The sequence below is a fragment of the Diabrotica undecimpunctata genome, chromosome 4, assembly GCF_040954645.1.
Source record: "Diabrotica undecimpunctata isolate CICGRU chromosome 4, icDiaUnde3, whole genome shotgun sequence".
Taxonomy (NCBI): Eukaryota; Metazoa; Arthropoda; class Insecta; order Coleoptera; family Chrysomelidae; genus Diabrotica; species Diabrotica undecimpunctata.
Window position 1 is genome coordinate 13746066 of NC_092806.1, and position 17362 is coordinate 13763427.

Genomic DNA, 17362 nt, shown 5'->3' on the forward strand with positions numbered 1-17362 from the left:
TATCCGTTTTACGTCATCAAAATTGACATATTTTTACAACATTGTTGTATTATCAGTTTATTAGAAAATTTAGAAAATTATAAAATAATTATCGAAAATATAAAGTTGATATATTCAAGTCTTCGAGATGACAAAATTAGTTGTAATATTGAAGAATTTGAAATATTAAATTTAAAAACAATAAACTGCTTATTAAAGAAATAATCATGACTTACAAAAGTATGCCATTAAAAATTATAATAATAATCATTAAAAATATATCATTATAAATTAATATCTCTATATTTTACTTGCACTTTTAAAGATATGATAGATGTTCCAAAACGAAGCTTACACATATTCGAAGGGTTATCATGATTGTTAACAAAATTTGACCATATAACCTTAAGTGTTGTAAAATATCTTGTCAGGCATTGCAGTGGAAGTGGGAAGAATGTAACCATTGGCAATTTCTTCAGTACTTTAGCACAGTACAGTTAGCGAATGATCTTGATAAAAATTACGGATTAAGCTTAGCTAATGGGAACACTAAGAAAACCAAACGAGCAATCCCTAATTTATATCTATATAAAAAAATTCGTGAAGCTAAAAGTAATGGTTTACATTTGGTAATGACACAAATCAATGTATTATATGTATTACATAGTAAGGCGCGGTAAAAATGTTTTGTGTTTTTCACATTCCAGGATATGACGAAATCTGGCTGGGTTACAATTTGCCATCCAAATCTTTGTTTTAAATCTGGACCGTTTCTTTCACGTGTTTTGTAAAAGTCAGCTTTTTGTTCAACGTTTCACCTAAGTATTTGGCTTGATTTGATCATTTAATTTGCGTATCGCCCCATTTGATCCGCCTCTTCTTTTTTGGTACATGACGGCCTGTGTTTTGTCAAGATTGGCATCTATCTTTCACTGTACACACCAATCTTGTAGTTCGTTAAGTGCCCTTTGTAGGTGTCCTATTGCTAGATATAGGTTGATACTGCTAACAGCTATCGCTGTATCGTCTGCGTATAGACTTAGCAACGATCTGAGTTCGGTTGAGGTGTCCGCTGTATATACGGTGACAATACCGCTCCCTGTGCAACACCAACCTCCGTGGCTCCAGCTTCGGACAGGTTGGCCATATCCGAACTCTGAACGTCCTGTCGGCTAAGTATGACGGGAGAAAACTAACTATAACCTATATTGGCTAACTATAACCACCTGTCGAATGCTTTACTGACATCTAGAAAGGCGGCTACTGTATATTTCTTTTCATTGAACCCTTTTGTGATATATTCTTCTAGACGCAGTACCTGAAGTTCACATGAGTGTTCGAATCTGACTCCGAACTCTGCTTCAGGTATTGTTCCAATTTCTTCTGATTCTTGGTTTAGCCTAGCTAGTATGACCCGCTCTGCAATTCTGCTTATTGCTCATAATAAACTTATCGGCCGATAATTCTGTAAAAATGTTCCATTTTTACCAGGCTTTTCGATCATTATTACGTGAGGTTCCTTCCATCTGCCAGGAAAATGTCTTAATCTTAGGATGTAGTTATTTAATTTTTTATTGTATATACTTACATTAAGGGATAAGAGATTTGGGTGTATTATTGGATTGTGCATTGACATTTAGAAGCCCTTTTCTTAAAATTAAGGAAACAGGATTTCGTATTCTTGGTTTTATTTATCGTAACAATCATGATCTCTCACCTATTGTATTCAAATTATTGTATATGCTCCCTGGTACGCTCAGGTCTTAAATACTGCTCTGTTGTTTGGTCCCCATTTCATCAAGTATACATTGATGGATTCGAGAGCGTCCAGAGGAAGTTTCTAAGAACTTTAGCTTTTAAAGCACATATTAATATAAAAACTACTGAAAATTATTCCATAGATTATTCTATAATAACGTCTCAATTTAACATTGCTACATTGAAGAACCGCAGGTTGAGAGCTGATATGTTATTTTTGTTTAAAATTCTAAACAATGTTATTAATTGTCCCTCGTTATTAGCCAATGTACACTTAAACACAATACATAGAACTCGACACACTGCACTCTTTTATATTCCTTTTCATTGGACTGATTATGCTCGTCATTTTCCCTTGTCGAGAATGCTCAGCTCTTGTAATGACCTCCTATTGGATCCTTTCTGCCCAAACATTAATGCTTTCAAAAGGCAACTTAAGAATCTAATTATTAATCTAGATATGTGATATTTTTTTATATACCTATATTTTTTTAACTTTTGTGATTTGATATATTGTTTTAATGTACAAATTTTAACTGTTTACTTGTTTCTTTGTTATTTTTTTGATGTTTATTGTACATGATCCTTACTTTTTACTATTTGTTGTATTTTATTGTAAATGGTTCTACCGTTGAAATAAATAAATAAATAAAATATTTTTTATACTATTGCTTTTGCTGGCAGATTCTTCAGAGCTCTATTCGTAATATGGTCCGGTCCTGGAGCTTTTTTGGTGTTAGTACGCTTGATCAACTGTCTGACCTCTTCAGGGGAGGTGTGGGTAATATCCATGTTGCCCCTTCTTCTTTTTATTGCCCTGTATCTTCTGTGAAGTTGAGATCTTCATCTTTCTAGCGTATTCTAGCGTATTTTTCATAACTTCTGCTTTGTCTTCTTCTTCGTGCACAATTCCATTTTCTCAATATAAGGGTGGAATTAGTTTTTTATCTTTTCTTGGTATTTTAGATAACTTCCAGAACGCAGATTTATTTGGCTTCAGTTGCTGGATATAGTTACATCTCTGTATTAGAACTTGCAAACTGAAAAGTGCTTCACTCTGCTCTGAATTCAAATTGAACTCCAACGGATATTCACGACTGACTGATAGTAAGGAGTACTTTAATTACATGGCTCTGCAAAGTAATTAATGTATGTTCTTCACATTTTTTAGCGTCGGCTTTTTTGGGAAGTAGAATAAATATTGCTTTTTTTTCGAGTAGCCAGTCTTTTGGTAAGTGACCAGTCTCATATAATAGCTTTAAAATTTATCATGCACTTCATCAGGTGGTGGTGATTTAGCATCTCTAATCCGCTTTACACTAAACATTTTCTGAATTCTTTTGAAAAACCCAGAAAAAATGAATTAAAATAAATGAATCTTGTTTTTATTGTTCAATTTAAATTCTTTCATTTAAAAAAGATATGAATATATTTTTATCATGTATTGTATGTCTATAAGATCATACAAATAGCTAATATGAAAAAAAAGCGTAATTAATAACTAACTTATAGGTATATTTTTAGGCAACCATATTTAAACATATAAAATTATAGTGTATTACCCAATGGTATTACCCCACTTTCCCACTTGTAACTATGTAACTTTAATCTCAGATATTAGAAGGCTTCTGACCTCATATGGAGCGGAACATTATCATATAAACAGCAGAATATATATTATCGTCTGTTTTCATTATACATAGAAACAAATGTTTCCCAAATCGTATTTAGATAATCTAATAAATCCATCATATTGGTCTCGTTCGTCTTGTGGCGAAGAAAGATTAGTAAAACATGTTGAGTTTATCGAAAAACGTAAGTAAATCAAAATATAAAAAAATTTTGTAACTTTAATATCTAGTTTAATATCAGGTTGATTATTTCAAGTATGTAGGTACTTAGATTACAGTAAAATAAATGTTTGATTATATACTTGTTGAAATATATAATCATGAAGATTGGGTTAGGAAATTAGGATATTTTTGGTATTAAAATTAGCTCCATGTTTTCATGGGACGTCCTACACTTCTTCATGTTGTGTCCATTTTTTCCGTGTTTTTTTATTAGTTCAAAAGTCGTTCAAAAGGCTCTCCGGAAAGATATTGTGCCATTTTACCACGACTTGTTCTAGGACCTCTTCTACCGTTACATAAATCGCATTTCTTGTACCAATCTTCTGCATCTCGGCGACAATTGACACTGTAAAGTATCTCGACCTCTGACAAGTGTTCTTATGACTCCACAATGTCTTGTAGAAAGTTTGTCATGAATGTGTTGCATCACACTGTAAATGTATGATTTTGGTAGTACCACTTGTTGAACTGTATGGACTCCATCGAAACTTTTCCTTTAGTAGTACGCCTTTATAGTTATACTGTATGTGATTATTTCCTGCCAAATAGGTGTTACTCCATTTTTAAGCCATTCTCCTATGACTTTCCAGTCATTATCATTCTTTTGATTCTCTTGATGTTTTCCAGGGAAGTCTGATCATTATCTTCTATTTAACTGTGGTCATCTGAGACACATTTCTTTGGTTTCTCTTTTCCTTTAAGTCTTTTACAGTACTAGCATTGTCGTTTCAAACAGGGTCGCCTAATTGTTATAAAGACGCCCTTTTCGATTGTACTACGTCAAAGTTGGAGTCTCTGTATCAACCTAAAAATTTATCTTTTTGGCTTTTTAAAATTCATTAGCTACTGCAAAGCGCTATGGCCAGTTGTGGGAGATCGATTCCTTAGAGACCTATATCTACTGGTATTTCTAGAAGAACTATGTGACAGGCTTCTGATTTTCGATCTAGGCGACCTTCTTATCTCATTCTTTGGTTCTTCTTTCCTTGCCTGGGATCAACTTCTGCAATTATTTTACAAATGTCCTATTCTTCCGCAAATAAAACATCTTCTATTTTCATTTGGAGATTGATGTTGAAGATTTTGCAGTATACTAAACATTTGTTATAAAATATTGGTTATCTACGATAGTGAACCGAGGTCTGAAATGCCTAAGGTCAAACTTAGGAAAGCCTATAATAATCTCATTGAAGGATAAAGAAAAAGAAACAAGAGAAAAGAACGAAATTCTAAAAGTTACTCAGACATTTTACCGTGATTTATATTACTCCAACAAGAACACAGATAACACTGCAAAGGAAGATCTTAAGAGAAAGATAACGAATGTCAACTCAGAAATACTCCCTAACATAGAATTCTTCGAAATAAAACAAGCTATGGCACAACTAAAGAACAATAAGGCTCCGGGCCCAGATGGAATACTTGTAGAAATGTTGAAGGAGGGAAGTGAAATTATTCTCGAAGATTTGAAAAATTTTTTCAACGAATGTCTTCACAGAGGGGAAGTCCCAGATGATTGGAATGAAAGTTTGACAATACTTCTCTTCAAAAAGGAAGACAGGGGAGATCTGAAGAACTATAGGCCAATCTACCTGCTGTCCCAAATGTACAAACTGTTTATGAGAGTAATAACTAACAGGTTAACGTCGAAGCTCGATAGCTATCAACCGGTATAGCAGGCAGGATTCCGAAAGGGTTACAGTACAGCTGATCGTCTTCTTAAAGTCAGAACGCTAATAGAGAAAGCCAATGAATATCACTTGAACTTATACATTGGCTTCGTTGATTATAAAAAGGCATTCGACTCCATAGAACTTTGGGTAATAGAGAGAGCTATGAACAACTACAGGATAGAATCCCAATACAGAATGCTCATACATAATATTTATAAGAAAGCTACTCACACTTGGACTGGAAGACGTGTTCAAAGACATTAACTGGGTAGATAAAGGAATAAATGTTAATGGAAGAAAACTGAGTCATTTGAGATACGCTGATGACATTATAATATTCGCTACAAGTTTCGAATAACTACAGACCGCGATGACGCAACTATTTCAAGCTTCGGAAAAAGTAGGTCTTAAGATGAACTTGGAAAAAACAAAAATAATGACAAATACACCGAACATTAGAGAAATAACGTTAAACGACATAAATTTAGAAACAGTAAGCAAATACATCTACCTGGGACAGATAATGAAAGTTAACAAAGAAAATCAAACTGCCGAAACTACCAGAAGAATAAGGTTAGCATGGGCAGGATTTGGAAAACTGAGTTGGATCTTGAAAAGCACTAACATAGAACAACATTTGAAAACCAGAATTTACGATCAGTGTATCCTCCCTATACTCACGTATGGTTCACAGACGTGGACACTCACCAAGTCTAATATGGATAAAATAGTAAAAGCACAAAGAGCGATGGAAAGATCAATGCCCGGGGTGAGACTTATAGACAAAAAAAAAACAAACTAATGGATTAGAAGCAAAACCAAAGTAAAAGACGCAGGAGAACATGCTGCCAAATTAAAATGGAGCTTCGCAGGATACAATGCCCGACTAAAGGATAAAAGATGGAACCACGAAATACAACAATAGAGACCATGGTTAGGAAAGAGAAGCAGAGAAAGACCACACATGAGATGGGCTGATGATATTAAGAAGATCGGAGGACACAACTGGAAGCAAGTGGCGCAAAATAAAAAACACTGGATTGATTTGCGAGAGGCCTATGTCCAAAGTTGGATTACTTAAGGCTGAAGAAGAAGAAGAAGAAGACGGTAGTCACTTCCTCATTTTCTCATTTTGGGCGAGATCTGGAAATACTTTTCGCCACTTTGTACTCCTAGGCTGAGATTAATGCTCAATTTGGCGTGTTATAATGCTGTAATCGGACAGCTTGTTGCATTTTAATATCCTGTAGTCCATATATGAATGCCTGTATAAGTACCAATTTATTCCAGAAAATCTTTAGGTGCCTAAGGGTACACCAAATGCAATATTTTAACATTAGCTTCAAATTCATGCAGGGTTTCGTTACCTTTTTAAAATATTAAACTTTCAGCTAACTTCGGAGAATCTGCTTAAGATGCTGCTGGAGAAATCTTGTCTCTAAAGTTTGAACGAGAAAGGTATAACTGGGTGTATCATGGGGAAGCAATTTCAAGACGGTAGGTGCCTGTCTTCCAAGCGACCCTACCAAGGAAACGTCCATTTTTTCTCAGTCGAGCCTTTTGCTCTAGTTGCAGCTTCGAATTGAAAACGATAAGTTTTCCTATATTTTAAGGAACATAGGACCATACAAATAGCAGAGGTGAAATAAAAAAAATCAGAATAGACAAAGAGAATTGGTTAAGCAACAATTGTATAGAGATAGAATTCTTACAGGAAAAAAATTATTCATTTAACCTTTATAAAAGTATCAAGGAAGTTGTAAGTTCATATAGATATAAGAAAACTGGACATCTAAAGGCGGGTACACATATGCGAGCAGAACTGTTCGCGAACCGTTTGTGAACGCTATATTCGTTAATTTGTACGACGGGACGAACCGCTAGCGAGCTGTTCGTTCGTTGCTCGTCAGGAACCACAGCATGTCGGTTTTTGGGACGAACACAAAGAATGTTCGCAGAACTATAAATTGTGTCTATAAATTGTTTCTGCCAAGTGTGCGATGATATCATTCTGTTACACAAAATTGCTGAACGAGCGCGGCTTATCTAAGTAGCGAGAGAAATTAATAACAGATAATGTAAACAAAATACCGAAATGTTTAGATTAACGAAGTAAATTAATTCTCGGTTTGTTATTAGATACTTAGGGTATTGGATAGCCTGAACATAAACATATTTTCAACGAACTCTTCGCGAACAGCTCACGAGCAGTTCGCAAACAGTTCGGCTCGCATATGTGTACCCACCTTAACAGATGAACAGGGAAATTTACTATTGCAAATAAAACAGAAGAGTGATGTGTGCTCTAAGTGATAGGTCCTGATGATTTTTACTCGTAACTCTTAAAAGTTATGACAACTACAAAAAACGACTGACACATATATCTACAATATTTATATTTTGATGTAATAGGCTGGGCGCTTATTAAATATATCATAAATATATATTTAAATAAAAAAAACCTAGATATTTAAGTTTATAATTTTATGTATATGTACCCATTAGGCTACTTTATTTTTATAGGTTTCACGTTAATACATATATTCATTCTGTTATGGCCGCCGGCTTTGCAGAGCACCGGAACTCCACGGTGCACACTTTGAGTAACGCTCTAATTGATTCGTTATTTATTTACCTTTTTCCGTTTCAGATAGCAAAATTGTTCTTGAAAATACTCCTCATGAATTGAACGTTCCGTATGGAACCGAGTCACGGGAAATTTTAAATATAGTTGGAACTGATTTACCAGACGGTAAGTTTAGAAAAAAAATTCATCTTCTTTTGCTAGATAGTATAAAGCTCCAAACATAAGATTTGGCAGACTCCCATTCTTCTTCTTCGAGTCCCATAACCGTTAAGAATCATAGAGTTAGTGGAAGTTCGGAATATATATAAGGTCTCTTTTCACTAAACATATGTTAGACCTTCGTTATTTGATTATTTGTAGATTCATTCTATTAATTTATCTCTTATGATCTACTTCCCTTTGATAATATTTGTGGCAGTTGCAGACGAAATATCAGGAACAAACATTTAGGAACACGGCCCTTAAATCCCTAAACAGAAATGAAATTGTTTGAACCACATGCAAGACGTAGAATAATTGCTACAAATACACCAAGGAAGATAACTTTTCAGAGATATGTTTGTTATCACGTTGAATGCCTAAAATACGAAAAAAGTTTGATTTTACTCTGACAACTTAAAAAGGTTAGGTAATACTGAAAGGGGTGATACTGAAACCATAAACATCCAAAGAGGAGTTAGACAAGGTTGTATACTATCACCATTAATATTCAACTTGTACTCAGAGGACATATTTGCACATGCTCTTGATGAAGCACAAGAAGGAATAAAAGTCAATGGAAAAATCGTGAACAATATCAGGTATGCCGATGATACAGTACTGATTGCTGGCAGTGAAGAAGAACTACAAATTCTGTTAACCAAAGTAGTGCGAGAAGGAGAACTATACGGCCTTAAGGTGAATGTAAAAAAAACCAAAACAATGGTAATTTCAAAAAAACACACACCAGTTATAAACATACTAGTCAACAACAATCTAGTTGAACAAGTAAAAACAAGTAAAAAAGTTTAAGTATCTAGGCTGTGAGATACATAAAACCTTAGACTAAGAACAAGAGGTTAAATGTAGAATAGAACAGGCAAGAAACACCTTCTTAAAGATGCGATAGTTACTCACTACCCGTAATCTTGATTTGTCCCTACGATACCGCATGATAAAGTGTTATGTATATAGTGTACTATTACATGGCGTGGAAGCTTGGACGTTAACAGTCAGCTTGGTATGAGATGTGGGTATTTCGTCGTATGTTGAAAATTCCATGGACCGACCGCGTTAGAAATGAAGAAGTTTTAAGGCGTATGAATAGAGAACGTGAACTCACAGAAATTGTCAAGAAGCGTAAAACGTCTTATCTTGGACACATATTTAGACACGACAGGTATAACTTCCTTCAGCTTATTATAGAAGGGAAAATAGAAGGCAGACGCGGCTCGGGTAGACGACAAATGACCTGGCTGCGCAACATTAAAGATGGACAGGATTAGACTTTCAAAGTTTAATAAGGAAAGTCCAAAATAGGGAAGACTTTGCAGAGGTCATTGCCAACCTTCGCTAAGAAGACGGCACCTAAAGAAGAAGAATTTAAAAAGAATAAAAGGAATAAACAAAGCAAAGCTGTTATTCTTGTTATTAATTTATGTGTTCAGAACATATAAAGCGAGTGACTTTTATATGGTAATAGAAACATAATTAGGTTATTATTATTAAATAACTTGATGTTTATTTAATAAAATCTTTAACATGCTGTTAGCACAAAGTTTGCTATGGGATGTTCAAATCTCTAAGAAAGAAGATCCATAAGAAAAAATAGAATGAAGTCGGTCCTAAACATTCAACATGTGTAAATACTCGCCCTGTTTCAGGTTCTCCCATTTTTATTTATGTTCATGGTGGATATTGGCAGGAACAAGTAGTAAGGAGTGACAATGGCATTTTTATCGCAAACAATTTATACTCCAACGGCATAAAATGTATTTTCGTAGGTTATGAACTCTGCCCAAAGGTGACTCTGGAGAAATTATGTTTAAATGTCGAAATCGCTTTAAAAAAGTGTTTGGAATATGCAAAAAAGCACGCAACTAGGTAAAATATATTTATCTCCCTTTTTTTGTTTTAATAGAATTTTATCTTATTTGTGTTTTAAATGGGATGAAAAATGCTTCAATAATATTTAAATACTGTACTAAATACGAGGCATGTTTTTTAAGTAAGTACCGTTTTGCGATTCCGCCGCCGCAGCGCTACGGTCGGCGTTCCGCGCATGAGCGCTGGTTACCTACATCTCTTGTCTACGCACTGACGCCATTACAGTCTGATTCTTCATTGTATACTTGTTTACTCCAGTGTTTAAGATGCCTCCAACAATCGTGAGTCACGCTGATTGTGAAGTACGGGCTGTTATACGATTTCTTAGTGCTAAAGGCGTAAAACCGATCGATATTCATCGTGAGATCGTTGAAGTTTACGGACAAAACATTATGAGTGATGGAATGGTAAGGAAATGGGTGAGAGCATTTAAAGATGGCCGCACAAATGTGCATGATGAAAAACGGAGTGGACGTCTTTCGGTCGTTAATGAAAATTTGGTGCAGAAAGTGGACGAAAAGGTGAGAAAAAGCAGACGCTTTACAATTTCATCATTGCCCGACTACTTTCCTCAGTATTCTCGTAGTGTTTTGTATCGCATTGTTACCGAGAACTAGAATTACCGGAAATTGTGTTCACGTTGGATTCCAAAAATGTTGACGGATTTGCACAAAACCCAACGTTTAGGCAGTACATTGACTTTCCTTGAGCGGTACCACACTGAAGGTGAAGATTTTTTAGACCAAATTGTTACTGGTGACAAAACGTGGGTGGCCTACGTCACACCAGAATCGAAACAACAATCCATGGAATGGCGACATTCATCATCACCCAAAAGAGTGAAGTTTAAGCAAACAATTTCTGCCCGGAAAATCATGTGCACAGTTTTTTGGGGCAGAAAAGGAGTATTGCTAGTGGAGTTTCTGTCTCGTAATGAGACAATCAATGCAGCGTCTTATTGTGAGACATTGAAAAAACTGCGTCGTGCAATCCAGAACAAAAGACGTGGCAAGTTGAGTAAGGGTTTCGTTTTGCTGCATGACAATGCCCGTCCACATGTGGCTAATCAGACCAAAGATCTCATCAAATCATTTAAATGGGAAACTCCAGATCATCCTCCATACAGCCCTGATCTGGTGCCCAGCGACTACCATTTGTTTTAGCACTTGAAGAAACACCTGGGCGGTCAGCGTCTTCAAGACGATAACGAAGTCAAAACATTTGTGATGCAGTGGTTAACAAGTCAGGCGGCAGAATTTTATCATGAGGGTATTCAAAAACTGGTGCCACGTTATAACAAGTGCCTCAATATTCACGGAAATTATGTAGAAAAGTAGATTAAGGTACAGGCTTTCATGTAAAAATAAAATTATTGCCATATCTTTGCACGTCTTTTTTTAATTCCAAAACGGTACTTACTTAAAAAACACGCCTCGTAGTTGTAGTAAAAACTGATTTTTAATCTACTTGTAAAATCCATTATTGTATGTATCGATATTATCATTCCATGCAGGTTTATCTAGCGCCTGATATTCTTCAAAAGATCAGATGATTGAATGGCTGATCTAGAAGGATATACCTCTTAATACAGAGTTTGAAATAATAATTGCAAAAGGCAATAAACCATTACAAAAAGATCCTTTTTATATTATTCTAAACTGGTCACATTGTGTTGCTCTTGCCTTCATTTCAACTGGATGAGTTACATCCAATTGAATTTATATAGGCTAATATTAAAAACAATGTGTCATGCAAAGGTCATATTATATAAACTAATGATTTTGCCAAAGTTTTAGTCCAAAGCTACTTGAATCAATACCGGTTGATCAGGCAAGTTTCCGACCGAAAAGAAGCTGCGCAGTTCAGGTTCTTTCATTAACCACATTTATTGAGGCAGGATTCCAGAGAAAACTTAAAACTGCAGCCGCATTCATAGACCTAAAAGCGGCCTACGATACAGTCTAGAGAAAAGGTATGATATACAAGCTCCTCCGTACAATCTCCTGTAAATCCACCGCTCGAATAATAAACAGCATGCTAGCCGACCGAAGGATTCAAGTAATCATGGAAACCGACATCAGCACTCCAAGAAAACTAAAGAATGGACTGCCTCAGGGATATGTCCTAGCTCCCCTTCTCTTTAGCCTGTACATCGCTGATATACCAGAAACTAGATCAAGGAAGTTTGGTTACTCCGATGACTAGGTCCTTGCAACAAAGTGTAAGTCATTTGAAGAAACAGAAGAAATCCTCACGGACTCACACACAGTGGGAAAGTATTTTCATAAATGGAGGCTCTAACCAAACGCTACCAAAAAACAGAGGTTTCCAGTTTTTATCTAAATAACAAGCTTGCAGGAAGAACACTCAACATCCAATTCGAAAACACCACACTCGCCTACAATAAAACACCAAAGTACCTTGGGGTGACTCTTGGCAAAGCCGTATCTTTCAAGGAGGAACATCTGTTAAAATCAGCGGGAAAACTTAAATCTAGAAACAACATCATCCAGAAGCTGTGCGGCACAACATGGGGAGCATCGGCTTCCACTTCCAATTAATTTAATTTTATCGAAGTCGTCTTATGAAATCGATATACGTACAAAAACCAGCGTATGTACCTTCTTGCATGTAATCCTCATAAATATAAACTAACATCTAAAGCTTTAAATTATTTTGTGAAATAAACCTTACAATAAAATATCCGGCAATTTTGAGAAAAAATCGTATTAATAATTATGTACTTATTTAATTAAAAAGTATTAATATATGTAATTAATATTCATCATTATCATCATTGGCTCCACAACCCATGATGGGTCTTGGCCAGCTCAAGGATAAGTTTCCATTCTCTCCTATTCCTCGCCTCGGTTCGTACTCCCAAAATTCTTAAGTCTTCCTCCATCTGATCCTTAAATCGTGCTCTGGGTCTGCCTCTCCTTTTCACTCCATCTATTCTTTGGTTATAGATACGTTTTGGCGGCTCCATCTCATTCATTCTCTCATGTAATTAATATTATTCGTATTAAATTAAACATATCGTCTCAAGAACAAAATATGATTAAAACGTCAAATGTTGGTAGTTCATATTTCTTTCCTACTTGTCGGGACTTGCTAGGACTTGTCGTCCTAGCCTTTTATATAGATAGATTAAAAAATTTTAAAAAGTGGTAAAATTAAGGTTTATTAAGTTTATAAAATATTTCCTCGTAACCTTTCTGAATATTTTGTACATGGGAACAAACATTTCCATGGGAATCACGATTTTCCATGCATGGGAATCAACATTTCAATCACAGCTAATTCAAAAATACCATTTATAGGTTATATCAGTTTTCCACAAAAACCAAAATTTTTGTTTCATTTTTTTGTGGTTGATTTCCATGTACAAAATAATTAGTGGTTTATTTATAAAATCTCATCTGTTATTTTAGAATCGTAGATACTAACAAAAGATTTAATGTTTTAGTGGAATTTACCTTTCTGGTCATTCAGCAGGAGCTCAAATAATTAGCATGCTGTTCAAATCTTTTATTCCGAGTCTTCCAAGGAAAGACCAAGCATTATTCAAGACAGCGTTACTTTTAACAGGAGTATACGACGTAACTGCAGTGTTACAAACAAACCTCAATGACTTACTTCACTTGGATCAAGAAGCCGCTGTAAATGCTAGTCCCTTATATCAAGACTTAAAAAACACTAATTGCCACATGGTAGTAGTGACGGCTAAATTTGATAGCCCTAGATTAATCCAACAAGGAGAAGACATGTATAAATACCTTAAGGAAAAAGGTTTTTCTGTAGAGTTTATATTTTTGGACGATCTAGACCATTTTGATGCTATAGAATGTTTATATAACAAAGAAAGTGAGTTGATAAAAAATATCGTTAAATGCTGTACGACGAAGTAGGAATAATTGCTTATACAGGGTGGCCAAACGAAAATGAAACGGAGCTGTTGTCAGGCACTGCGATAATATTTTATAAAAACCCAACTAGTATAGCTAGCAGGGTAATGGAACACTGGTAACCATGCCATCAGGGTCTACCACAGGGCTGTAGGAACTGGCCACTTATCGCTTGATCTCTTTTTCTTTCCTGAAGAAGAGGGTTGTTGTCATCTGTGCCACGTCACATGATCAGTTGTCACATTATGTCACCTGTGTGATGCATTATTTAAGATAGAAGAAGATATCAAGGGAAAAGCGGCCAGTTCCTACCACCCATCGGTCATTATCGATCATTTTTTGCACACTCCAAGGCCAAGAATAGAATAGAGTAGAAATATGCTTTATTGTCACTGAAAATTGTAGATACAATTTTAGATACAAAATAAAAGATAATAAAATATACAATCCATTGCAAAATTTAACTAAAATACAAATTGTATAAAACCGTACGAACTAGTTTACGAATACGTTTCTGCATAACGTAAGTTACTGCATATGATACCCAAATATTATATGAAAATACTTTAGTTGCTTGTACCTAAACGTACTGTAATTTCTTAGTTATTCATTAAGAAACTCTTCCACTGCATAATATGGTCTTTCAGATAGACTTTTGTCAATTTACGGAGCTTAAGGAAAAAAGTTGTAGATTTGCAAAAGATAGTTGTATAATTTTTTAAATATAAGGTTGAATGCTCGAATAAATGAACTTTGATCAGATAAAAGGCATAAATCGAGCACAGTAGATCAGTAGATAGATTTCCGTTAGATCAGGAGCCATTCTGTCTCCGGCTTCTTCAAGTAATGTAGCCTTTCTTAAATAATTTTAAAGTGTTTGTTTGTCCATTTGTAGTGTAGTGTAATGTACATTTATACGTTTATGACATCTTGTTCTTGCCGGATAGGCCACAATTGACGAAGTAAGTCTATAAACGTTAATCACATAAAAACCTTTTTTCAACCATAAACTTCGAGTTTTTATCGAAGTTAATCAATTTCTTTGGTTATAAAAAAACGTTTTTTGGCTTATTTCAGATGCCCCTGAAGATGATCTAGGGATCGAAAGTACTTGGGCAAGATTAAATTAAACTGTGCTCGATATATGCCTTTTATCTGATCAAAGTATAATTTTTTGCCGAATATAATATAGATTTCTTTACTAACTCAGTGGAATGGATCGGTAAATACACATCAAAGATTGAATTTCTGGTGGAGTAGTTAGGTCTTGCTGGAAAAACACGTAGGTGTTTACGAATTAAGCAAACAGTTTCTAGAATATATAACGAGAGAAGAGTTAAAATCCCGTGATTTTTTAAGTAGCTTCTGCAATGGGTTATTCTACTAAGGCAAAAAAGATACCGTATTGTTCTTTTTTGTAATTTAAAAATAACATTAGATTGGGCAGCTGTACTAGAACCCCAAAAAGGAAGGCCATATCGAAGATGAGACTCGAAAAAAGAAAAATATGTTAATTTGGAAGATGCTAAATTGTTTTCTGAAATCACGGAACCAGAAATAATGAAAGAGGAAGTTATTTATGCCACAAAACACACAAAAGGTAGAAAAGCTCCAGGACCCGATAATATACCAATTGAACTATTGAAGATAATTGATGAAGATAATATTGATGTCTTGGTAGACCTTTTTAACTCCATATACAAGACGGGACACATACTCAAAGAATGGCTTCTCTCAACTTTTGTAACGATTCCAAAAATCACAAATGCTAAAGATTGCAATGACTATCGGACAATTGCATTAATGAGCCACACATTGAAAACCTTCCTTAAAATCATACATAGCTGAATCCAAATGAAATAAGAACAAGAAATAAGTGATTCACAGATGGGTTTTAGAAAGGGTTTAGGAACTAGAGAAGCATTATTTGGAGTCAATGTTCTGACACAACGATGTCTGGATATGAATCATATGCTTGCTTCATAGATTTTAAAAAAGCTTTTGACAGAGTTCAACATGAAAAGCTTTTAAGTATTCTTAAGACCAAAAACATAGATAGTAGAGATCTACAAATTATATCGAATCTGTATCAAAATCAGAAACCAAGAATAAGAGTCGAAGGAGAACTGACAGAGGAAGTAAGTATACTTAGAGGAGTTCGACAAGGGTGCATACTTTTACCAGTCTTATTCAACGTCTACAGTGAAGTGATATTTCAAGAAGCTTTATTGGATATTGTGGAAGGTATTTTGGTCAACGGAAATAGCATTCATAATATTAGATATGCGGACGATACGGTCATATTTGCAAGTGACATGGAAGATTTACAGTACATAATACAACATGTATACAATGCATGTGAAAGGTATGGACTGCAAATGAAGCTCAAGAAAACGAAATCAATGATATTCTCAAAAAAACCACAAAATGTAGATAAGCTGATCATCAATAATACAACACGATCGAAAGAGTAACAACATATAAATATTTAGGAACGTGGATAACCGAAGATGGAGATCAAACAAATGAAATCAGATCTAGAATAGAACTGGCAAGAAACACGTTCATAAAATTGAAGAACTTACTTTGCAACCGTAACCTTAATCTAGAGATCCGCACAAGAAAGCTACGTTACGTTTTTTCTACTTTACTATACGTCATGGAAGCGTGGACAATAAAACAGTCTGAAATCAAAAAATTAAACTCCTTTGAGATGTGGTGCTACAGGAGATTCCACAGAATATCGTGGACTGAAAAAGTAACTAATATAGAGGTGTTATAAAGAATGAAGAAAGAATGTGAAGTCATAAAAACTGTTAAAATTAGAAAGATTCGATATCTGGGTCATACAATGAGGGGCGAGAAGTAGGTATTACTTAGGTTAATTATGCAAGGGAAGAGAAACCTAGGACGACGCAAAATATCCTGGCTAAGAAATTTGAGAGAGTGGTTCGGTTGCAGCTCATTAGAATTATTCAGAAGCGCGGCCAATAAAATTAAAAAAGCGATGATGATTTCCAACCTCCGATAGGAGAAGGAACCTGAAGAAATTGATTTCTAGGCTAGTTTCTTACTTAACAAATCGATACGAAGGGATCATTTAAGGTTGCTGTCTATAAAAATACCAAGAAATTTTACAGAATCAACGATAATGATCTGGCTGTTATTAAGAAGCAAGGGTTGAAGAGCTACTGTACCCTTTAACAAGAATCAACAAGTCTGCATTTTTCTGAAATATTGACGCAGTTGGTGATGATAACTAATCTTAGTTTTCGTTCGACCACTCTGTATAAAATAAATCTTTCATTTTGGGTTAAAAATAAAAAAAAACAAGCACACGATACGAGTTTTATTTTTAGTTTTTAAAATGGTTATGCCGAAATTCCTTACGATATGTAGCTCTTAAGCACTTCATTCATCTGTCACCTTAGTCCTTTTAAAAACGATTTTACTGATAAAAGGGACTTAATCACCACTATTACTAGTAGTATAGTGGAAAGAACGTTCGGAAATAATTTG

At 34.9% G+C, this 17362-nt stretch overlaps 1 protein-coding gene across 1 annotated transcript; it reads left to right on the top strand.

Annotated features, from left to right (window-relative positions):
* The first annotated feature begins 3364 nt into the window (after positions 1-3364).
* Positions 3365-17354, top strand: KFase (kynurenine formamidase). The gene is made up of 4 exons (XM_072528955.1): positions 3365-3552; positions 7914-8015; positions 9713-9932; positions 13405-17354. The coding sequence occupies exons 1-4, from the start codon at positions 3447-3449 to the stop codon at positions 13844-13846; spliced, it is 870 nt and encodes a 289-aa protein (XP_072385056.1). The 5' UTR covers positions 3365-3446; the 3' UTR covers positions 13847-17354.
* The last annotated feature ends 8 nt before the right edge of the window (positions 17355-17362 follow it).